Here is a 25,130-nt window from a genome sequence, read left to right on the forward strand (position 1 = left end):
ACGGAGGCAGGGAGACACAAAATCCTACCTGCCAGCCCGTTGCTCTTAAAAAAAGATAACAAAATATTTGAAACTATGTCTAATGACGTTCTAATCAATCCACTCTTTAAACGAATTTCCTGTATCCCCTTCTCCCTCATACTAGATCCCAGCCTCTCTCTTTCCCTCTGATACTGCCCACACTGTTACAATATATCAAATCAAATAAAATTGTATTTGTCACATGCACCAAATACAACAGGTGTAGGGGGCATGCACCTTAACGTGTATGCTTACTTACAAGCCCTTAACCAACAATGCAGTTCAAGAAATAGTGTTAAGAAAATGTTTACTAAATAAACTAAAGTAAAAAATAAATAAAATGAAAGTAACACAAGATAATTACATAACAACAACGAGGCTACATACCGGTTAAAGAGTGAGAAAATACATTTCTATTATTTTTTTCATCGGCAGGGACTGAGAACCTGGTCATAATTGAAGCATGATGGATGGCGCTAATTACAGGAAAATTGTTGAGGGGAAACCTGTTTCAGTCTTCCAGAGATTTGAGACTGGGACATAGGTTCACCTTCCAGCAGGACAATGACCCTAAACATACTGCTAAAACAACACTCAGAGTGGTTTAAGGGGAAACATTTAAATGTATTGGAATGGCCTAGTCAAAGACCACACCACAATCCAATTGAAAATCTGTGGTATGACTTAAAGATTGCTGTACATCAGCGAAAACCATCCAATTTGAAGGATCTGGAGCAGTTTTGCCTAGAAAAATGATCAAAAATCCCACTGGCTAGATGTGCCTTATATATGTGCCTTTTAGAGACATACTCCAAGACACTTGCAGCTGTAATTGCTGCAAAAGGTGGCTCTACAAACTATTGACTTTTTACATTTATTTTGTCTTGTTTCTTTTTTGTTCCACAATAAAATGATTTGGCATCTTCAAAGTGGTATGCATGTTGTATAAATCAAATGATACAAACCCCCCAAAAATCTATTTTAATTCCAGGATTTAAGGCAACAAATTAGGAAAAATGCAGAGGGGGGGTGAATACTTTAGCAAGCCACTGTATATAACATTTGTGTTCTTTAAGGCTGTTGCACAGTTATAAACCTATTCCCAATGCCAAGTCTCTCATGTGTTGTTTACCTGATCCACTTGTGTGTGTGTGTTTTTTTTGTGTGTTTTTTTTTGCAGGGGGATAATTACTCCCAACAGACCAGTGCCCTGTCAGAGCTCAAGCAGAGGCTACAGAACCAGGGTGTGTGTCTGTTATGGTATGTGTGTCTGTTATGCCATGGTGTGTGTCTGTTATGCCATGGTGTGTGTCTTCCAGGGTGTGTGTCTGCCAGGGTGTGTGTCTGCCAGGGTGTGTGTGTCTGCCATGGTGTGTGTGTCTGCCATGGTGTGTGTCTGCCATGGTGTGTGTCAGCCATAGTGTGTGTCAGCCATGGTGTGTGTCTGCCAGGGTGTGTGTCTGCCAAGGTGTGTGTCAGCCATGGTGTGTGTCTGCCATGGTGTGTGTCTGCCATGGTGTGTGTCTGCCATGGTGTGTGTCTGCCAGGGTGTGTGTCTGCCATGGTGTGTGTCTGCCAGGGTGTGTGTTTGCCAGGGTGTGTGTTTGCCATGGTGTGTGTCTGCCAGGGTGTGTGTGTCAGCCATGGTGTGTGTCTGCCATGCCAGGGTGTGTGTCTGCCAGGGTGTGTATGTCAGCCATGGTGTGTCTCAGCCATGGTGTGTGTCTGCCATGGTGTGTGTCTGCCAGGGTGTGTGTGTCAGCCATGGTGTGTGGCTGCCATGGTGTGTGTCTGCCATGGTGTGTGTCTGCCTTGGTGTGTGTCAGCCATGGTGTGTGTGTCTGCCATGGTGTGTGTGTCTGCCATGGTGTGTGTCAGCCATGGTGTGTGTCAGCCATGGTGTGTGTCAGCCATGGTGTGTGTCTGCCATGGTGTGTGTCTGCCAGGGTGTGTGTCTGCCAGGGTGTGTGTCTGCCATGGTGTGTGTCTGCCAGGGTGTGTGTCTGCCAGGGTGTGTGTCTGCATTGGTGTGTGTCTGCCATGGTGTGTGTTGGACCTCCAGTACTCCACTTTTCACTACTGGGAGATCAGGTATACCACACATTTCAATCAATCAATTTCCACACCCAGGACACACGTGCATGGCAGACACACACCATGGCAGACACACACCATGGCTTGGCAATATAGCCTAGCATCAGTGACTTAGGTCGAATTAGATCTTTAATGGGCCATTTGGCACATGCACGTTATATAATATTTGCTTTAATGTTGGTTATAATCATGATCCCTAAGGTTTGACAACGGATGGATCATCAAGATAGGACGAGGGCTGGATTACTTCAAGAAACCAAAGGCCAGACTTCAACCATGGATCGTTCTCTCCTCTTTGTTCAGTCTTCAATTTATGTAGTCCTTGATACTGACTGATCAAATCATTCATCAAAGAAAAGATATAGAACACACAGAATAATAATCCAGTAGTATTTGTTCAAAGTCAGTATTTAAACAGCATTTTTCCTATTTTTCTCTCCCATAGTGTCGTTTCTCCATCGGCTACTGTGAATATGACATATGACCTCAGTGGATATCTTTCGCACACTCTCTCACTCTCACTTACTTACTCACTCACTCATAAAATAAACACCAAGTGCATTTTTAGGTTTACGTGATCAGTCATAAAGTTTGGTCTGACCAAGCCTGGCTGTTGTTTGGGGGTCCTTGCTAATTACGTGTATCAAGGACATTGTTATTTCACTTTGACCGGAATGGTTAATGGTGGATCCGAAAGTTAGTTTGGTCATTTTTTATATAAAATATATATTTTAAACAGGTTATGAACAGACACAAGTTTTCTTGAAACTGATTGTCAATTTGTGAAAGTACATGGCGCCAGCTAGTGGACATTGAAGTTCGTTCACTTTATAATAATCGTAAAATATTATAATTATATGGTATTTTAGATTAATGGGTTGCCAAAATACAATCCCTAGGCTTTAACGTATCGTAAAGTAATACCCTTAACACTTTAATTATTTCATTATTTGCACCGGTGGTTTGACTGGTGGATTTGATCCGTTTGAATAGTAAAGTCTGTTGTCTGTAATGCCTTTTTCGTGATGTCGGACCCAAGTGAGACTAGCTTCTGCCATTTGGGATCCTAATAAACGAACAAAACACACTTTGTTTTATTTTTTAATCCTCGACAATCTGATTAGACGTTATCTTTTCAGTAGATGAAGGGTTAAAATCCTTGCGTTAAGGACCGGATGATAGTAAACGTCGGACAGAGGACAGCAGTGGCAGCTCGCAAGCAGTACCAGTACTCCACAGCCTTGAAGTGTAGGTAGACTACGTTACGAACTGACAGTGACACAGCTGTGAGCTCCCATCCACGCTCCAGAATAATATGACATTTGGATAATTCTCCTTCAACACTAGCAACGTCGGTACAGTAAGTATTATAACATGTTTCCTTGCCATAACATATCAATTCATTAACTCTGTAAAGAAATACGTACTTTGTCACAAACTGTATATATTCATCCTATTCATATAGACAACAGAATAATCATCCGCAGATAAATGACCTTCTCGGTTTTCATGAGTTTACCACTACCATATGGGCGACTTTCATCAAGGGGAGCTGAACAGTCTAGACATTGATCGCAATTTGCATTCATGAAAACTCGTAAAAATGTCAAAGTAAAATGAGCAATAAAGACTATGTTGGACTTGTAGTACATGGCCAACATAGATCATTACTTCATTTAATGAATATGTGTTTTCTTCATTAGAAAACATTTGTTTGAATTAAATAAATATCCGCATGAGTTCCCGCAGGGATCGGATTAAAATCTATCTATAATCGGCCTTAATCTCGATATATGCGGTCCTCATCTGGGTTCTGCAATGAAAATAATATAATCCCACTGAAAATACCGCAAATCTTTGAGTGACAGATGAGAGTCATCTTTGACTTTGATCTGGAAGAAAGAGCAGGGACAATGACGGTTTACATACATTTTCTCTGCTCCTAGACAGGACAATAGATGGGGGATCATGTTCTTTCTGTATATGAAGTAGCCTACAGTCTCTAAGCCTACCATCTCTCAGTAGCCTACCATCTCTAAATAGTTTACAGTCTCTCAGTAGTCTACCATCTCTAAGTAGCCTACAGTCTCTCAGTAGCCTACCATCTCTAAGTAGTCTACGGTCTCTCAGTAGCCTACCATCTCTCAGTAGCCTACCATCTCTCAGTAGCCTACCTCTCTCAGTAGCCTACCATCTCTCAGTAGCCTACCATCTCTCAGTAGTCTACAGTCTCTCAGTAGTCTACGGTCTCTCAGTAGTCTACGGTCTCTCAGTAGTCTACGGTCTCTCAGTAGCCAACAGTCTCTCAGTAGCCTACCATCTCTCAGTAACCTACCTCTCTCAGTAGACTACCGTCTCTCAGTAGCCTACCTCTCTCAGTAGTCTACAGAATTTTAGTAGCCTACCTCTCTCAGTAGACTACAGAATTTTAGTAGCCTACAGTCTCTCAGTAGCCTACCTCTCTCAGTAGCCTACCTCTCTCAGTAGACTACCGTCTCTCAGTAACCTACCTCTCTCAGTAGTCTACAGAATTTTAGTAGCCTACCTCTCTCAGTAGCCTACCATCTCTCAGTAACCTACCTCTCTCAGTAGACTACCGTCTCTCAGTAACCTACCTCTCTCAGTAGTCTACAGAATTTTAGTAGCCTACCTCTCTCAGTAGTCTACCTCTCTCAGTAGCCTACCTCTCTCAGTAGCCTATCATCTCTCAGTAACCTACCTCTCTCAGTAGACTACCGTCTCTCAGTAGCCTACCTCTCTCAGTAACATATGCCCTAGATGAGATGCAAAATAGGTCATTCTATATGAGGTGATTTATGATCACAATGGAAAATTTGCTTAATTCACATGATCTACTACCAAGCTGTGGCCCACTCCACCCACCATGGTGTAGTTCATTTTCTTTCTGACAGCCAATACACCTAAATGCTTAGTAAATCAAATGGAGGAGATTAGAAAAGTATGTTGCTGGATGTCAGATCCAGTATTATCAGTTCATTGGGATGATACAGTAGAAAGTGGAGTGATGGACGATGATACAGTAGACTGTGGAGTGATGGACGATGATACAGTAGACTGTGGAGTGATGGACGATGATACAGTAGAAAGTGATACAGTAGAAAGATACAATAGACTGTTGAGTGATGTACGATGATACAGTAGACTGGAGTGATGGACAATGATACAGTAGACTTGAGTGATGGACGAGGATACAGTAGACTGGAGTGATGGACGATGATACAGTAGACTGGAGTGATGGACGAGGATACAGTAGACTGTGGAGTGATGGACGAGGATACAGTAGACTGTGGAGTGATGGACGAGGATACAGTAGACTGTGGAGTGATGGACGAGGATACAGTAGACTGTGGAGTGATGGACGATGATACAGTAGACTGTGGAGTGATGGACGATGATACAGTAGACTGTGGAGTGATGGACGATGACACAGTAGACTGTGGAGTGATGGACGATGATACAGTAGACTGTGGAGTGATGGACGATGATACAGTAGACTGTGGAGTGATGGACGATGATACAGTAGACTGTGGAGTGATGGACGATGATACAGTAGACTGTGGAGTGATGGATGATGATACAGTAGACTGTGGAGTGATGGACGATGATACAGTAGACTGGAGTGATGGACGATGATACAGTAGACTGTGGAGTGATGGATGATGATACAGTAGAAAGTGGAGTGATGGATGATGATACAGTAGACTGTGGAGTGATGGACGATGATAGATCTGGGTCTGGGATGTTGGAAGTGGTCCAAATATCACAGCTGAGAGTTCATCCTGGTGGGAGCAGAGAGAAACAGAGAGGGATTTACTCACCATATGACTCTGGACAACGCAGATCAGAGGAGGCTGGGGGGAGGAGCTATAGGAGGATGGGCTCATGGTAATGGCTGGATTGGAATATATGGAACGGAGTCAAACATGGTTTCCATATGTGTAATGTGTTTGATACCCTTCCATTTATTCCATTCCACCCATTACAATTAGCCCATCCTCCGATAGGTCATCCCACTAGCCTCCTCTGACGCAGATGTAGTTTAAGCTACAGTATATTCCTGCACCAAGCTGTTCACCAAACCATCCAGAAACCATCCAGAAACAGAGAATAGCTAGGTAATAATATAGAATACCTCTCCTCGCCTCTTCTCCCAACACAGTGGCTTGGCCACTCACTAATATGACCTGTGGTTACTGTAACAGTAACTGACACACTAGAGAGAACTTGACCAAACAGTTTTATCACTTCCAAAAGATCACACATGAAAAAGTTCCGAGTGACTGACGCATGGACACGCAAATCCCCATCACATCCATGTATTGTCTCAGCTATGACATCAGTTCCAGATGGTTAAATCTCGCACAAGCTCCATTGGAGTTAATTTACATTTGCCGCACCTGTAGAAGTAATATCAATAACCCCTGGCAAATGAGGAGGGACATGAGGTGCTTCAGGTGTTGATGATAATAGAGCAGTGAACTTCAAACTCAGCTGAAAGCTTCTCATTGTTAACAGTTAACAACGCCTTCAACAACAGTCCACACACCCCTTTGTCTGAGTGCATTGTGGTCTAGTGGTGGTAATGTGTAAATGATTCCATCAGCATCAGCCTGTCCTCTTTCCAACTATCTTACACTCCACCTGAGAACAAAGGTTTATTGGCACTAAGACTTTTACCTTGACCTAGTCGTGAAGGTGGGTTGAGAACACATTCCTCCATAGGTACCTGGATGAATCACTGTTTACAACTTACAGCAGCTAGACAAATGGAACACCAAAATATATGAAATACATTAAGTTAACGTACGTGCGCACACACGCACGCACAAATGAACGCACACCCACAAACAAACACACACACACCTATTCGAGACACACGCCTGCGTCTGTGCAATGTGGCATAGTGGTGGTAATGTGTAAATGATTCCATCTGCAGTAGTGCCTGTCCTCTTTCCAACTGCAGCTGTATGTATTACTCTCTGTCCTCGTTTCTGGGCCTAAAACCAGGTTAGTCTTTCATAAGGAGCTTAGCGCAGTGGGCCACAGTGTGTTACTGATGTAATAGAGTCTCTGTCTGCTCTCTCATTCTCTCTCTCTCTGTCTTTCCCTCTCTCCCTCTCTCCTTCTCTCCCCGCTATGCTCTATTTTCTCTCTTTCTGCATATGCTGACCCCGGCATGGATTGACCTTCTCTGTCCCTGCATTTCTCTTTGTCCTTATTGTCTCGCTCCCTCCCTCTCTCTTATTCTCCCTCCCTCCTTTCACTCTGTCCTTATTGTCAGTCTCTCCCTCCCTCGGGGTGGCAGGTAGCCTAGTGGTTAGAGCGTTGGTCCAGTATCCGAAAGGTTGCTAGATCGATTCCCCAGCTGACAAGGTAAAAGTCTGTCGTTCTACCCCTGAACAAGGCAGTTAACCCACTGTTCCCTGGTAGGCCGTCATTGTAAATAATAATTTGTTCTTAACTGACTTGCCTAGTTAAATAAAAACTAAAGCAGATGTGGAGGACAGAAGCCTGAGTTTTTTAAGAAAGGACAAAGAATCCGCTGATGCCCCGTGGGAGGGAGGGATAGCTACAGTGCAGTAAGGGTGACTGGTAGTACTGGGTTAGTGAACACAAGGAACGTTAGTCCTTGGCCAGAACTGGTTTAGCAACGCAGCATCATTTTAAGTATAAGAACCTTTAGATGGAGGTGCATTATACAAAGCACTTATTTTTGAAAACTGTCTTCAAGACTATGTCACAGCATATTGATTTTGGATTACTGTGTCTAATTGACATGCAGCAACTGTACAGAATGTAGAACATTGTATACATAATTTGTCTAAATACTGTGTCTGCAATTCTCCCATATTCTGTGAACACAGTGCTTGTTTATACACTCTGTGTGTCAGCTAAATTTTGTGTCGCTGGGCCTGGTACATTGGAAATTGGTGATTAATCTGTTGTCGTGGGATTATGGGGCTGTGAAATCGTACAGGGATCTCTATGCAATGTCAATAATCTTGCTGATTATCACCTGTTTCTGGTGCCGCTTTCCTCTGGCTCGTTAGATGGCACTGAGGAGCTGCATGGTGTCTTTAGACACCATTTTCTCTCAGGGGCCTTGTGGTACAGATATAGGATCTTATGTAATTTGATCACCCAGAAATGCAAACTTGTAGTGTATTCAAGGTTTACAAAGGTTAGTCATTTCCACTTTAACATTTAATTTTGACTTCATTTGCACTAACCAAAAATGTATCAACCAGTAAAAAAAATGTAAAACAATTATAATACCCACAATAATTCACATTTCCTGTTGTTGCAGGATTATATTCCTGCTTTGAGAAACTGGTCAAATTAAGATCCTACACCTGTATAGCTAGTTGTTCCACATTTGAATCTAACTCTATTTTACACAGTGTATGCAGGCAGCAGCTGCTACAGTGGAGGTGTTCACTGTTTTCCAGTCTGTCTTGAATAGCAACCTATTCCCTAAAGCAGCCCTAATCTAGCGCACCAGATTCTAATAATTAGCTGGTTGATAAACTGAATCAGGTTAGTTACAACTGGGGTTGAAAAGAAAACCTACAGAAGAATAGCTCTCTGGGAACAGGGTTGAAGACCCCTGCCATAAAGGATATTAAGGGTGACGCATTTCCAAGGACTATGCAACAGTGTGTTTTTAGACTTATTTTTTTAACCTTTATTTAACTAGGCAAGTCAGTTAAGAACAAATTCTTATTTACAATGACGGCCTAGGAACGGTGGATTAACTGCCTTGTTCAGGGGCAGAATGACAGATTTTTACCTTGTCAGCTTGGGGATCTATCTTCAATCTATCAACCTTTCGGTTAGTGGCCCAATGCTCTAACCACTAGGCTACCTGCCACCCCATAGATCAACTCAACTCATGAAGACTAAGTCTCAAAGGGGACTCAGGAGCAGGCTGAACTGTGCATGTTTCTCCACAGCCTCAGGCTGTCTGGCTTATCAGCCTCTGGCCATCAACCAGCAGCTCACACTGTAGACTTCAATAATTCAAAGGCAGAGCCAGGTTATATGGCTGTAATGACCACAGAGACGGTGTGCTACCTGGGTGTGTGGTTGTGGGCGTGCGTTCATGCATGTGTGTGTGCGTACGTTAACTTAATATATCTTGGTGTTCCATTTGTCTATCTGCTGTAAGTTGTAAACAGTGATTCATCCAGGAACCTATGGAGGAGTGTGTTCTCAACCTACCTTCACGACTAGGTCAAGGCAAAAGTCTTAGTGCCAATAAACCTTTGTGCTCAGGTGGGGTGTGAGATAGTGTTCTGTTCAGGTGTGTGTTATCAGACTCATACATGTGCAGCGTAGAAGCGTGTTCACAGAGACTAAAGCATGATCAGAGACGATTGGGTTTGAGCATTCACTCCATGGTAGAAAGGACATTCTGTTAGATATAACAGATCTGCATCTCTCTTTCTCCTCTGGCTGCTGGCTTCTCTCCCTATCTGCTTTCATCTGTTGGTCTGTCTGTCTCTATGCTTTATTGTTTTATCTATTCATCCCTTTCTTTCTCTCTCTTTATTCCTCCTGCAGTTGTTGAAAGGAAGGAGTGATGGAGTCTTTCCCAGGAGATGGGGAGGGCAGCCTTGATGACCTTACAGGAGGTGAGGCACTCTGGAAAATGTGCATGATGTTTAGAGACCATGCAAAAGCTGAGTTAGGATACAGTAAGTGTGTATCTATCTCCGTCAATCATCTATTAGTGTGTTAGAGTGGGTTAGTGTGTGCTAGTGGGTTAGAGTGGGTTATGGTATGTTAGAGAGGGTTAGAGTGGGTTTGAGTGGGTTAGAGTGTATGTTAGAGTGTGTTAATGGGTTAGAGGGGGTTAGAGTGGGTTAGAGTGTGTTAATGGGTTAGAGTGGGTGTTAGTGTGGGTTATTGTGTTAATGGGTTAGTGGTTGTTAGTGGGTTAGTGTGTTAATGGGTTAGAGTGTTAGTGGGTGTTAGTGTGTTAGAGTGGGTGTTAGTGTGTTAGTGTGTTAATGGGTTAGAGTGGGTGTTAGTGGGTGTTAGTGGGTTAGAGTGGGTTAGAGTGGATTAGAGTGTGTTAATGGGTTAGAGTGGTTTAGGGTGTGTTAATGGGTTAGAGTGGGTTAGAGTGTGTTAGAGTGTTAGAGAATGTGCCTGTAGGAGTGTGAGAAGCGTGTGTATCCAACTAGGCACATGTTAGTGTGTGTTGAAGTGTCACATTATACATCTGGGTTAGTGTGTTAGAGTGGGTGAGTCAGAGTGTTATAGAGTGTGTTTGTAGCTGTAGAAGCCTGTATGCAAGGGAAAGGGGTACCTATTCAGTTGTACAACTGAATTCCTTCAGTATGAATAAGAATGCATCTGGGTCTTTCTAGGGTACCAGTGAGGATTTAGAAGAAAAATAAACGCACACCTATTAAGACGAGGTGCTGGCTAGCGGAGTAGAAAAGTTGAAAATAAAGAGAGCCGCACACTCTAGGAGCTCAGATGCAATAATTTAATTTCCAACGTTTCGACAGCCAAGCTGTCTTCACCAGGGTATAATCACAAACACTGCGGGATGACTTGTTTATATAGTGTCAAAAGACACAGGTGTCTGTAATCATGGCCAGGAGTGGCCTAATATCATTGGTTAATAATCAAATATTAAAATGGCATACAAAGAACAGCATACAAACAAATGGATAACATACAATCATAGATTAATTTGACTACACAAGTTTACAGACAATTACAATGGCAAAGTCACAATAATCACAAGAATGGCTTCAGATCAAAGTCTACATTGAGACCGAAGGGCGCTAGGGTCTTTAAATTAAAGATCCAGGTGCCTCTCGTTTTAACAATAAATTATCAAGGTCACCCCCTCTCCTAGGGAGGGTGACATGTTCGATGCCAATATAACGCAGAGACGAAATCGAGTGGCCTGCCTCCAAGAAGTGGGCCGCAACTGGATAAGTAAAGTTTTTACACCTAATAGTGCTACGATGCTCTGAGATACGTACTTTTAATTCGCGCTTTGTTTTACCTACATCATTTTTACCACAAGGACAAGTTATAAGGTAAATAACTGCCTTAGTGGAGCACGTAATAACACCTTTTATTGGGATCGATTTCCCTGTTTGGGGGTGTTTGAAGGATCTACATTTATAAGTGCCATTGCATTGTAGTTTCCATCCAGTAGGGGCGCAAATAGACGTTGTTCAGGAATATCTTGGGGTGGTAAATCAGAGTTTACCATTTGGTCTCTGAGATTTCTGCCCCGCGAGAATACGACCATGGGAAGGACCGAAAACACATTACCGATACTATCATCGGATTTTAGGATGTGCCAATGTTTGTGAACAATTCCCTTAATTTGTTCAGAGCACTTTGAATAGCGGGTAGTTAGAACGCAAGAATGCGTCTTTTTGCGAGACTGCATCATTAATTTTACCGGCACAAAAAGATCCCACCTTGTATAGTGTATTTTGTTTTGTCCACATTTGGAAAGTTTAACGAAATATGTGCTTTTTCCACAACATTTTTAGTCATTTAGGCTACTTTAATCGCATAAAAAGGTTGGATGGAAACCTGGTTAGTGTCACACATCGGCCCTATTATTTATAGAAAGACCCATCTGTATGCGGGCTGTCATGACCTGTGTCCCCTAGGAAAGAGGAAGTCTAAACTGAAGACCCTGAAGATACGTCTGTTTGGGAGGACCAAGCGAGAGACCAAATTCAGCCAGTCTGCTAGTGATGTCACAGAGGCAGAGGGGCTGGGCTCAGCGGAGAATCTGTAAGTCTGTGTGTATGTGGGGGAGTTGGTGTGTGTGTGCGTGTGGCGGTGTAAAACGTACTCAATTGTCATACTTAAGTAAAAGTAAAGATACCTTAATAGAAAAGGACGTAAATAAAAGCAAAAGTCACCCAGTAAAAGTTAAACAAAAATGTATCTGGTTTTAAAATGTACTTAAGCACAGTGGTGGAAAAAATACTCAATTGTCATACTTGAGTAAAAGTAAAAAGTAAAAGGAAATGCTACACATCAACTTCCTTAATTAGACTGTACAATTTTCTTGTTGTTTGTATTTTTTAAAATTTACGGACAGACTGGGACACTCGGACATAATTTACAAATGCAGTATTTGTGTTTCGTGAGTCTGCCAGTTCAGAGGCAGTAGGGCTGACAACCTATTATATTGATAGGTGTGTGAATTGGTCGATATTGCTGTCCTGGCCAAGCATTCTAAATGTAACATGTACTTTTTGGTTTAATACATTATTTACATAAGTATTCAGACCATTATCTATGAGACTCGAAATTGAGCTCAGGTGCATCCTGTTTCCATTGATCATCCTTGAGATGTTTCTACAACTTGATTGGAGTCCACCTGTGTTAAAGTCAATTGATTGGAAATTATTTGGAAAGGCACACACCTGTCTATATTAGGTCCCACAGTTGACAGTGCATGTCAGAGCAAAAACCAAGCTATAAGGTCGAAGGAATTGTCCGTAGAGCCCCGAGACAGGATTGTGTCGAGGCACAGGGTACCAAAACATTTCTGCAGCATTGAAGGTACCCAAGAACACAGTGGCCTCCATAACTCTTAAATGGAAGAAGTTTGGAACCACCAAGACTCTTCCCAGAGCTGGCCACCCGGCCAAACTGAGCAACGGGATAGAGGGGCCTTGGTCAGGGAGGTGACCAAGAACCAGATGATCACTCTGAAAGAGCTCTAAAGTTCCAATGTGGAGATGGGAGAACCTTTCAGAAGGACCATCTCTAACCATCTCTGCAGCACTCCACCAATCAGGCCGTTATGGTAGAGTGGCCAGACGGAAGCCACTCCTAAGTAAGAGGCATATGACAGCCCGTTTGGAGTTTGCCAAAAGGCACCTAAAGACTCTCAGACCATGAGAATCAAGATTCTCTGGTCTGATGAAACCCATATTCAACTCTTTGGCCTGAATGCCAAGTGTCATGTCTGTCGGAAACCTGGCACCATCCCTCCAGTGAAGCATGGTGGTGGCAGCATCATGCTGTGTGGGTGTTTTTCAGCGGCAGGGAGACTAGTCAGGATCCAGGCAAAGATGAACGGCGCAAAGAACAGAGAGGTCCTTGATGAAAATCCGGTCCAGAGCACTCAGGACCTCAGACTGGGGCGAAGGTTCACCTTCCAACAGGACAATGACCCTAAGCACACAGACAAGACAATACAGGAGTGGCTTCGGGACAAGTCTCTGAGTGTCCTTGAGTGGCCCAGCAAGAGCCCGGACTTGAACCCGATCGAACATCTCTGGAGAGACGTGAAAATAGTTGTGCAGCAAAGCTCCCCATCCAACCTGACAGCTTGAGAGGATCTGCAGAGAAGAACGGGAGAAACTCCCCAAATACAGGTGTACCAAGTTTGTAGCATCATACCCAAGAAGACTCAAGGTTGTAATTGCTGACAAAGGTGCTTCAACAAAGTACTACTGAGTAAAGGGTCTGAATACTTATGTAAATGTAATATTTCAGTTTTTATTTTTAATAAATTAGCAATTTAACAATTAACAATTTTTAAAAACCTGTTTTTGCTTTGTCTTAGAATAAGGCTGTAATGTAATGAAACATGGAAACAGTTGAGAGGTCTGAACACTTTTATGAGGCACTGTATTTTCTTTAGGAATTTAGTGAAGTAAAAGTTGTCAAAAATATAAATATTAAAAGTAAAGTACAGATTCCCCCAAAAACTACTTTCAAGTATTTTTACTTAACTAGTTTACACCACTGTGTGTGAATGGATGTGTTTACAAATGTAGTATTGATTCAATGACATCCATATTCCCTCCTCTCTCCATCCCTCGTCTACCAGGTGTTCAGGCGTTTTGGGATCACGAGCGTTGTCACATGACAGTATCTTCCTGCCCGACCAGGATCTGTCTAGTCCAGAGCAGCCCAGGGTTCTATCCCAGGAGAACGTCCAAGGCAGGATCAAAGAACTCCAGGTGTGTCTGCATTCCATGGAGAACCCTGGATCTAGAAACCTGCATATGCATCTAAAGGCCCAAACCCAATTCAAAAGGAGTCCCACACCTCAAAGTAAACCCCATTGACCAGGACGTCAAACTAATTTAGCCCCAGGGGTCTTCAACGAGGTCCGGAAGGCCACACTGTAAATGTGTTATATTTTCTTGCCGTCAAGATGAGCAAAATATAGTTCTCTATCCATCGTTTTTGAAATTTCCGATACTCCCTGGCTTTCTAGCTTTAATTTGGGTGATTATCGAGCTGGACACAGTCAATAAACTGTAGAAATGTATGTCCATTATAATTTCTACACAGTTTTGATTTGGTTTTAACCATAAATATCTACAGTACCAGTCAAAAGTTGACACACCTACTCATTCCAAGGTTTTTATTTATTTTTACTATTTACTACATTGTTGTATAATAGTGAAGACATCAAAACTATGAAATAACACGTGGAATCATGTAGTCACCAAAAAAGTGTTAAACAAATCCAAATATATTGTATATTTGAGATTCTTCTAAGTAGCCACACTTTGCCTTGAAGACAGCTTTGCACTCTTGGCATTGTCTCAACCAGCTTCATGAGATAGTCACCTGGAATGCATTTTAATTAACAGGTGTGCCTTGTTAAAAGTTAATTTGTGGAATTTCTTTCCTTAATGTGTTTGAGCCAATCAGTTGTGTTGTGAGAAGGTAGTGGTGGTATACAGAAGACAGCCCTATTTGGTAAACGAACAAGTCCATACAACAGTCCATCATTACTTTAAGACATGAGGGTCAGTCATTCTGGAAAATTTCAAGAACTTTGAAAGTTTCTTCAAGTGCAGTCGCAAAAACCATCAAGCACTGTTATGAAACTGGCTCTCATGAGGACCGCCACAGCAAAGGAAGACCCAGAGTTACTTCTGCTGCAGAGGATAAGTTCATTAGAGTTAACTGCACCTCAGATTGCAGCCCAAATAAATGCTTCACAGAGTTCAAGTAACAGACACATCTCAACATCAACTGTTCAGAGGAGACTGTGTGAATCAGGCCTTCACAGTTTAATTGCTGCAAAGAAACCACTACTAAAGGACACCAATAAGAAGATAATTACTTGGGCCAAGAAACACAAACATTAGACCAATTGAAATCTGCCCTTTGGTCTGATGAGTTCAAATTTGCGATTTTTGGTTCCAACCGCCGTGTCTTAGTGAGACACAGAGTAGGTGAACGGATGATCCCACCGTGAAGCATTGAGGAGGAGGTGTGATGGTGTGCTTGGCTGGTGACCCTGTCAGTGATTTATTTAGAATTCAAGGCACACTTAACCAGCATGGCTCCCTCAGGATTCTGCAGCGATACACCATCCCATCTGGTTTGCGCTTAGTGGGACTATCATTTGTTTTTCAACAGGACAATGACCCAACACACCTCCAGGCTGTGTAAGGGCTATTTGACCAAGAAGGAGAGTGATGGAGTGCTGCATGAGATGACCTGGCCTCCACAATCACACGACCTCAACCCAATTGAGATGGTTTGGGATGAGTTTGAGCAGCCAACAAGTGCTCAGACTGTTGGAAAAGCATTCCAGGTGCAGCTGGTTGAGAGAATGCCAAGAGTGTGCAAAGCTGTCATCAAGGCAAAGGGTGGCTATTTGAAGAATCTCAAATATAAAATATATTTGGATTTGTTTAACACTTTTTTTTGGTTACTGCATGATTCCATATGTGTTATTTCCTAGTTTTGATATCTTCACTATTATTCTACAATGTGGAAAATAGTGAAAATAAAGGAAAACCCTTGAATGAGTAGGTGTTCTAAAACTTTTGACTGGTAGTAATATATATATATATATATATATATATATATATATATAGAGAGAATGGATTAGACCCCCATTCTTCTGTGTAAATCAGGAATTGATGTCAATGGGTTACCAAGCAGATCTCAAGCAAGGTTTCTGCATTTTTTCTGATTGGCCAGATGAAGCTGCTGCAGCAGAACATGCATCTAGGCCCGCCCCCACTGGTTCTGCCAATGAAACATCCCGAGGACCTGGGGGGCAGCTCAGAGGACGATGGTCTGCCCCACAGCCCCCCCGAAATCTCCATAGGCAACAACATGGCCCCCAGGGGGTTATCTTACAAGGTGAGCCCATCACCCACTCTCTCCATCTGATCTCCACCCTCAACAAATTCCATACCCTTAACAAACCTTCCATACCTCAATTTTCTCTCATTGAGTCAGTAATTATGTTCATATTCCAGCAGTGCAGATACAGTAGTTGAACATTTCATTCCTCATCAGCCATTGTGCATCACCCAAACCCTTCCCTTTTCCTCCACAGTTCCCTGCCCCTCCCAGGCACCATATCTCTCTGAGTTTAGCAGGGACAGGAAGTGAGAAGGAAGTGCAGGTTATACCTTTTCCTGTTTGAGTGTCACTCACTATATCACTTGATATCAACTATGAGTTGTCATAGATCCAAATGTTTATCCTGTGTTTTATTTGTTCATAGGCCTGCTCCCAACCCTCGTCCCGTCCCCTCTCCCCTGTGCCCAAACCTCGTCTTACCAACTCCGTGCCCCACACCCCATCTGCCCCCCAAACTGCTTTCTCCCCTGCCCCCCCTGCCTTGGACTTCATCACCCCAGCCCAGTTCACCCCCTGCCTGGATAACTCTGCCGCCCGCCACCGCATGTCCATCAAACCCAGGAACCAGAGAGCCAGCGCCAAGAACAAAAGGCTGAACATGGTAAGACCTGCCTGGGCATACCAACACCACATGGGGCTCTGCCTCTGGATCTCACACATACAGAGGAAGGCTCAGGGAATATCAAAATACTAACTGGATACACTTGCTCTATGATCGGTCTCTCGCTTTTTCGCTCCCTTGCTCTCTCTCTCTCTCAATTTCAATTTAAGGGCTTTATTGGCATGGGAAACATATGTTTACACTGCCAAAGCAAGTGAAATAGATAAACAAAAAGTTCCAAAAGAACAAAGACATTTCAAATTTCATATTATGTGCAAATAGTTAAAGTACAAAAGGGAAAATGGGTGATCCTAAGATTTGTATTTGATCATGTATATGTTTCTGCTTTTTGTTCTTTGTTATAGGGCCAAAAAGATTGGGGAAGTTGTTTATCCATACATCACTATTTTCGATAGATAACTCTTCCTGTTGTTTGTTTAGTGTTATCCAATTTTCCCAGAAGTCGTTAGTCTATTGATTCTTCAATTACATTGAGCTGATTTCTGACGTGCTGTTCCTTCTTTTTCCATCGTGTATTTCTGTATTGTTTTAGTGATACTCTCTCTCGCTCTCTCTCATTTTAAGGGGCTTAGTTGGCATGGGAGACATATGTTTACATTGCCAAAGCAAGTAAAATAGATAATAAACTAAAATGAAATAAACAGTAAACATTACACTCACAAAATAATAAAGACATTTCAAATGTCATTATGTCTATATACGGTGTACGGTGTTGTAATGATGTGCAAATAGTTGAAGTACACAAGGGAAAATACATACACATACAAATAGGTTGTATTTACAATGGTGTTTGTTTTTCACTGGTTGCCCTTTTCTTGTGGCAACAGGTCACAAATCTTACTGCTGTGATGGCACACTGTGGTATTTCACCCAATAGATATGGGAGTTTATCAAAATTGGATTTGTTTTCGAATTCTTTGTGGGTCTGTGTAATCTGAGGGAAATATGTGTCTCTAATATGGTCATACATTTGGCAGGAGGTTAGGAAGTGCAGCTCAGTTTCTACTACATTTTGTGAGCAGTGTGCACCAGGTCTGCCTTTGGTGGCCTTTCTCAATAGCAAGTCCACATATGTTTACATGGTGTTTACAGTCTGCACAGTCAAATATTTTCTTAATTTTGGGTCAGTCACAGTGGTCTCTCAGATCGTTCACAGCTTTGTGGAAGTTACCTGTCACGCTGATGTTTAGGCTGAGGTACTGTATGTATAGTTTTTTGTGTGCTCTAGGGCAACGGTGTCTAGATGGAATTTGTGTTCATGGTCTTGGCAACTGGACCTTTTTTGGAACACCATTAATCTTGTCTTACTGAGATTTACTGTCAGGGCCCAGGTCTGACAGAATCTGTCTCGTTCTCTCTCTCTCCAGACTGAGTCGAGACCACGCTCAGAGAGTCTCAACAACTTTGACCAACAGTTGACTGAAGATGAGGAAGGGCCTGCCATTACCGGGGGGAGAACACGTTTACGCTGTCACTCTACCCTGATCCTAAAGTCGCAACAAGGGGGGTCGACCACCTCCACTGCACCCCCAGAGCTGACACCCCTAAAGTCGAGTTCCACAGAGGCTGAGGGGTCCCCCAAAAAACCCACTCTCCCCTGCAAGCTCTCCCCACAAGAGCAGCCCTATCCTGGCGTTCCAGTTGTCTCCCCTGCCCCTGTGACCCGCCAGCTACCTGGAGCTAAACAGCCACAGCCCTCGTCTGTGACCACAGTTCAGGACCTGAGATACACTCCACAACAACAGACCCTGAAACAGTCCCTGGGAGCCCCCAAGCCCCCAGACCCATCCCAAACCAAGAGGGACGTCCTGAGCAAAAGTGGGGTACCGAATTCTACCCCCAGCACCGAGGGTAGCCCCAAAGATGAACCACTCCTTTCTGCCAGGCCCACAGCTAGCCTGACCGCAGTGGTGACTCTCAGAACGTCCTCTCTGAGGAGCAAGACAGATGCTAGGGCTGGTGGTCAGAGTACCACACAGCCACCTGCAGGCCAGGAGGACACAGGTCAGGCAGAGCCAATGTCCACTGGAGGAGCTCCGAAGCCAGGCTCCGGGCCCTTCCTGTTCTCCATCAACTCAGCCAAGGGGCGAGAAACACCCAGGATGGGAAGTGGTGGTTTCTTGGTAGTAGTGGAGCAGGCCGGGGATGGAGCGAAGAGGGAGGATGGGACAGAGGTAAAGTTGAACCCCTCAAACGCCAGCCAGAGGGAGCAGGAGCAGCAGAGGGGCAGGCGGGAGAGGGACAAGCCCAAAGAAGAGGAGTTGACTGCCATCGATATGGGGGGGAAAGTCTCGGAAGGGGTGGAGGTGGAGGAGGAGAGCGGTGAGGGAGTGGAGGATGCAGTGGAAGCAAAAGAGGAGACAGAGGTAGATGGGAAAATTGCATTTGGCGTGAATCTTCGCTCCATCTCTCTCTCTCCGAGGGTAGAGGCGGAGGCAACCACCAGCCAATCAGATCTCAAGATAAAGCGTCATAGTGCGGAGGTGGGCGCTCTCCTTCTTGCCCCTTATACTCCCTCCTCAAAACCCACCGGGCTTGAGGGGCTTCGGGACACCCCTCCAACCAGGGCTAACTCCATGCCCAAAAAGCTCTATACAAACAACTGGGTTTCCCCCACAACACTGTCTTCATCCAGGGGAAGAGCTGGCTCCCTCAGAGAAGCAGGTGAGACCCCCTCTCTGAAATGGATGAATATTCAGCCATGTGGGTAAATAACAACATGGCATACATGGTAAATAACAAACATAATATACTGTAAGTCATGTGCTTACTGGATAGGGATGTCAGTGCTGGACTTTGTCCCCAGCTACACTTCTACAGAATATGCAATCTCTATGTTATCAGGGCAGTTAACCAATGAAGGAGATATGCTGCACTAGAATAAGAATGGCAGGCTACACCGGAATGATAGACTGTTACTGTGCTCGTTAAAACACCACCAGTGCTGTTTCATCATGTGAATGTGTCTAACCCCCTGTTTCTTCCCTCAGATACAGCAACCCCCGCCCAGCCTACCCCCTCACCTCTCATTAAAGAGGCCCAAACCACCCCAGCTAGACCTAAAGAGGACCAAACCCTCCCTGTCCTACCCATAGAAGCCCAGGCTACCACCTCAGCCCCTCAGAACCCCCTGACTGCCCCCCATGCGGCACCCCAGGCTGCCGTATCGTGGATGAGCATGGCATGGGGGAAGACCAGGGGCCTCCAGCAGCTCTTCACCAGCAGTTTGCCCAGAGAGTTCACCGGCATGCAGTCCCCAACTCAACCGCAGGCTCAGACCACAACACAACCTCAATCACAGACCACAATGCAACCCCTGACTGCTAAACTACTGGAGTCACAGAATGCAGTGAAACCACCACAGACAGCAGCACAAGCCCCCACACAGACCACAAAACTACCAGTGACACAGACCACAACGCCACCACAGGCTCAGACCACAAAGCTACCAGTGACACAGACCACAAAACACCTGCAGACCACCAAAACACCACGGACACAGAACGGAACACAACCACAAACAATGACACAACAATCAACACAGAACTCAAAACCATCAACACAGACATCCAACCAAATCAACACTCGAGCAGCACAACCAACCGCTACTCAACCTTTAGCCCAGTCTACACAATGCGCCGTGTCTCAGGTGACCCCACAGTCCAGCCGACGAGCAAACCAGCCCACCCTCTGCTCCACTCCACAGACCCAAGCTCAGATAACACTACGGATCGCCCCAATGGGTGCAACTTCCACTCAGCCCCCTTGGAGCGCACTAAATCTCAACCCTATCCCCCAGCCCAAACCAGCCTTAGCTCCAACAGCAACCCCAGTCCAACTCCTAGTGAGAGGTGAGAAGATCCCTGGCGACCAGAGGAATAGTGAGGGGGCGGCTGTGTCAACAGAGAAGAGGGTGGACCGGGACAGGCCATCGACTGTGGGAGGGACGGCAGCCTTTTTGGAGAAACGGGCAGAGTGGACCCCTCCTGCTGGAAGCAAGGTAACATCCCTGATCTCTCTCACACATCATCTGAGAACAGAGGTGTTAATCAAATAGAGTTTCAGTTCACGCTCACTCCTCCCCAATACAGGTAGAGCTCAGGAGAACCAAGACCCCACCTGAGTCTCAGCCCACGGCTGAATTGGCTGCTCCTCCCAAAGCCACACCCAGTCACAGAGACGCTAAAGATGTTAAACTCGACAGGAGGCCAGGTAGAGCGATGTTAAATACATTGGATGGGTTAAAATAATGACTGAATTATATGTTATAGTAACCATTAAGATAGTGTCCTATTAATTTCTATGGTCATCATAACAGCCTCTCTATGTGTTCCCCTCTTAGAATCGAGCCCAACCATAGTGGCAGGCAGACTTGCAGACCGAGAGGACAAATGGTTGAGGAAAAACATGCCAACTTCATTGTCTCCTTCATCATCACCTTCGTCATCATCTCCCTTGCAGACCATTTCTGACAGCGGGGGTCAGCCATCTTGGATGGAACTGGCCAAGAGGAAGTCAATGGCCTGGAATGACAAGACCATGGACTGATAGAATAAGAAAGGAAGGAAGGAGGGGGAGTGTCAGGGGATATGTACTGTGTATATATAGAGAGATAAAAAGAGAGAAGGGGGAGTTCCTTATTTGAATGCACTTATTGCTAATTGCTCTGTACAAGAGCTCCATTGTAAGTTGTGAGAGTGACAGAGGGAGAGGAACATCAACAATGGTAGTGATGGGAATGTATAGAGACTGAAGGACAAAGTGAGATGTTGAGTTCATTGAAGTGGAATTTAATTGACCTTGGAAGCAACAACTATTGGCAAAACATGCTTCCCTTGAATGTACAGACGTGCTGTGTTTGCAAAACAATGTTTGTATTTCATGTTTCTTGTATGGGATAACTATGAAGCTGATTGGTTTCCTGTCAATAAATTCTTATGTTTTGAGTTTTGATCCAAACATTTTTTTCCCAAAGTCTGGGCTTATGTTGGAAATAATATTGTTTGAATTATCTACGAATGCTTCATCAGAAATACATTATTTATATCATACAGTAGTTGTCTGTAATAAATGTTGATGTATCGGTGTGTTTTCTGTCAATAAGACAGTTGTCTGGCATTGTATTTTTGCTGACTATACAAACAGAGCATTAAAAGTACCCTGTCCGTGATCCCACTCCCCAAGGGTGTCTCAGGGGGAGTCGGGATATGAAAAAAAAACATTTCCAATAGGACAAATATAATCACCCACCAAATTATTGTTTAAGCATTTAATTTCAAAACTATTTTTGGTTATTCAAATACAATGTACAACTTCAGAAAGCTGCACAGAAATATAGAATGTGTCAAACCATATTTAAAGCAGCATGTATGACTAGTTCTGGCCTGGGAGAATTTCAGAATGTCAGAAAATGTCAACGAGGAAAGGAGGGCAACATTCACCCTGTCATTACGTGCTGTACCAGGGGGTGGCGCTGTGGCAATTATTGTCTACCCCTTGCGTAACTAGTGGCTCCACCTATTGCTCTCTGCTTACATTACGAAAACACACATACGTGACTCACTAAACACAGACAACTTCTCAAAGATTTATGAAGCCATACCATCTTTCCCTGGTATTATTTGCCGCGTCACTGCCTTTGTGAGACCTACACTCTTAGGAACTCTTGGGCTGTCGCGTCCAACGACGCCGTGTCCGAGGAGGAGGCCGTCCCGGTTGTGCTAGTGGACAACAGCGGGCTTTGGAAACCGGCATATCCGCACTCGGTGTTACAAGACGGTGCGGAGAAGCCCAAAGAAAGCGTCAAATCGAAAACCAAGGATGCAGCGCCCATGTCTTCTGCGTTCAGGGTGTTCTCCTATCGGATGGAGGAGATGACAGTGCCCCCTCACCTCCACCACACCAGGATACGGCGAGGACCGTCAGATACATTACAATTGCTCCATGAAGCACATTGTCACTCAACATTTACTGTAATTTGTTGTGTTCAGATAACAGCCAGGTATAGCCTGTGTATAACACTATTTCAAATCAAATCAAATGTATTTATAAAGCCCTTCGTACATCAGCTGATATCTCAAAGTGCTGTACAGAAACCCAGCCTAAAACCCCAAACAGCAAGCAATGCAGGTGTAGAAGCACGGTGGCTAGGAAAAACTCCCTAGAAAGGCCAAAACCTAGGAAGAAGCCTAGAGAGGAACCAGGCTATGTGGGGTGGCCAGTCCTCTTCTGGCTGTGCCGGGTGGAGATTATAACAGAACATGGCCAAGATGTTCAAATGTTCATAAATGACCAGCATGGTCAGATAATAATAATCACAGGCAGAACAGTTGAAACTGGAGCAGCAGCATGGTCAGGTGGACTGGGGACAGCAAGGAGTCATCATGTCAGGTAGTCCTGAGGCATGGTCCTAGGGCTCAGGTCCTCCGAGAGAGAGAAAGAAAGAGAGAATTAGAGAGAGCATACTTAAATTCACACAAGACACCGGATAGGACAGGAGAAGTACTCCAGATATAACAAACTGACCCTAGCCACCCGACACATAAACTACTGCAGCATAAATACTGGAGGCTGAGACAGGAGGGGTCAGGAGACACTGTGGCCCCATCCGATGACACCCCCGGACAGGGCCAAACTTTGTGTCCACAGATAAAGGGCCTTCCTTTTGGGAATATCTTCTCAGTCAGTGACGGCCCAAAGGACAACAGTACAGGAGTCCTGTATTTCTACGTCACCCTGATGGACAACACTGTAGCAGACCTGAGAAGCTTCCCATTCGCCTCCCACTTTCTCAGAGGCCGAGAGAGACTTCTGCAGGTAGAACAGAGAGCGTGTACTGGGTTGTGATACAACCCGGGATCAAACCAGGGTCTGTAGTGACACCTCTAGCACTGAGATGCAGAGCCTTAGATGGGGGAGGTGGACCCAGAGGAGGTGGAGTTCGCCAAGGAGGCCATGTTCTCCAGGTGTGTGCGCAGGGCACACTAATTGCTCATCCTCCCTGAACATGTTTTGAGTGTGTGTCCAATTGTCTCTACATATGTGCAATGTTTGAGCCTTTCTACTTAGCATACCTGTCTGCGTGTTTAGTGAGTATAATGCTCTTGCTCGTCCTCTCCCTCCAGACACCCTGTGATGAAGAAATGGCTAGTGGGACACAACTGGTTCGTTATGAAGCTGCAGCTGACCCAGGTCTGGCTCCAGGATTGGGTCGGAGGGGTGTCACTCATCCCCCTGGAAGACTACTTCAAAGCCACACCCTACTGAGAGGAACTTCATCCACAATGTATATGAAATCTACTACACCGTGTCAGATACTAGAAGCTCTAGTTCTGGAATATTTGGAAGTAAGATGGGAAACTTGAAGAGGGTTTAGACCTGCTCTAGATGTTCTACTTCTGGAATATTTGGTAGTGAGATGGGAAACATGAAGAGGGTTTAGACCTGCTCTAGAAGCTCTACTTCTGGAATATTTGGTAGTGAGATGGTAAACATGAAGAGGGTTTAGACCTGCTCTAGAAGCTCTACTTCTGGAATATTTGGTAGTGAGATGGGAAACATGAAGAGGGTTTAGACCTGCTCTAGAAGTTCTACTTCTGGAATATTTGGTAGTGAGATAGGAGACATGAAGAGGGTTTAGACCTGCTCTAGAAGCTCTACTTCTGGAATATTTGGAAGTGAGATGGGAAACATGAAGAGGGTTTAGACCTGCTCTAGAAGCTCTACTTCTGGAATATTTGGTAGTGAGATGGGAAACATGAAGAGGGTTTAGACCTGCTCTAGAAGTTCTACTTCTGGAATATTTGGTAGTGAGATGGGAAACATGAAGAGGGTTTAGACCTGCTCTAGAAGCTCTACTTCTGGAATATTTGGTAGTGAGATGGGAAACATGAAGAGGGTTTAGACCTGCTCTAGAAGCTCTACTTCTGGAATATTTGGTAGTGAGATAGGAGACATGAAGAGGGTTTAGACCTGCTCTAGAAGCTCTACTTCTGGAATATTTGGTAGTGAGATGGGAAACATGAAGAGGGTTTAGACCTGCTCTAGAAGCTCTACTTCTGGAATATTTGGTAGTGAGATGGGAAACATGAAGAGGGTTTAGACCTGCTCTAGAAGCTCTACTTCTGGAATATTTGGTAGTGAGATGGGAAACATGAAGAGGGTTTAGACCTGCTCTAGAAGCTCTACTTCTGGAATATTTGGTAGTGAGATGGGAAACATGAAGAGGGTTTAGACCTGC

At 44.3% G+C, this 25,130-nt stretch overlaps 1 protein-coding gene across 3 annotated transcripts; it reads left to right on the top strand.

Annotated features, from left to right (window-relative positions):
• Positions 1 to 3,306: 3,306 nt before the first annotated feature.
• On the top strand, positions 3,307 to 21,837 carry LOC110520534 (CRACD-like protein). Of its 3 annotated transcripts, none has more exons than XM_036975098.1 (11): positions 3,307 to 3,475; positions 9,700 to 9,770; positions 11,790 to 11,916; positions 13,976 to 14,108; positions 16,099 to 16,263; positions 16,463 to 16,531; positions 16,634 to 16,870; positions 18,259 to 19,555; positions 19,882 to 20,891; positions 20,983 to 21,103; positions 21,234 to 21,837. In XM_036975098.1, exons 2-11 carry the CDS (start codon positions 9,719 to 9,721, stop codon positions 21,437 to 21,439), a joined length of 3,417 nt encoding a protein of 1,138 aa, XP_036830993.1. In that variant the 5' UTR covers positions 3,307 to 3,475; positions 9,700 to 9,718; the 3' UTR covers positions 21,440 to 21,837. The 3 variants fall into 3 exon arrangements, with proteins under 3 accessions (XP_036830993.1, XP_036830994.1, XP_021453600.2); XM_036975099.1 differs by lacking the exon at positions 3,307 to 3,475 and adding an exon at positions 9,489 to 9,536; XM_021597925.2 differs by lacking the exons at positions 3,307 to 3,475; positions 9,700 to 9,770 and having other exon boundaries at positions 11,406 to 11,916.
• The last annotated feature ends 3,293 nt before the right edge of the window (positions 21,838 to 25,130 follow it).

The sequence above is a fragment of the Oncorhynchus mykiss genome, chromosome 3 (genome assembly GCF_013265735.2).
Source record: "Oncorhynchus mykiss isolate Arlee chromosome 3, USDA_OmykA_1.1, whole genome shotgun sequence".
NCBI classification, from domain to species: Eukaryota; Metazoa; Chordata; class Actinopteri; order Salmoniformes; family Salmonidae; genus Oncorhynchus; species Oncorhynchus mykiss.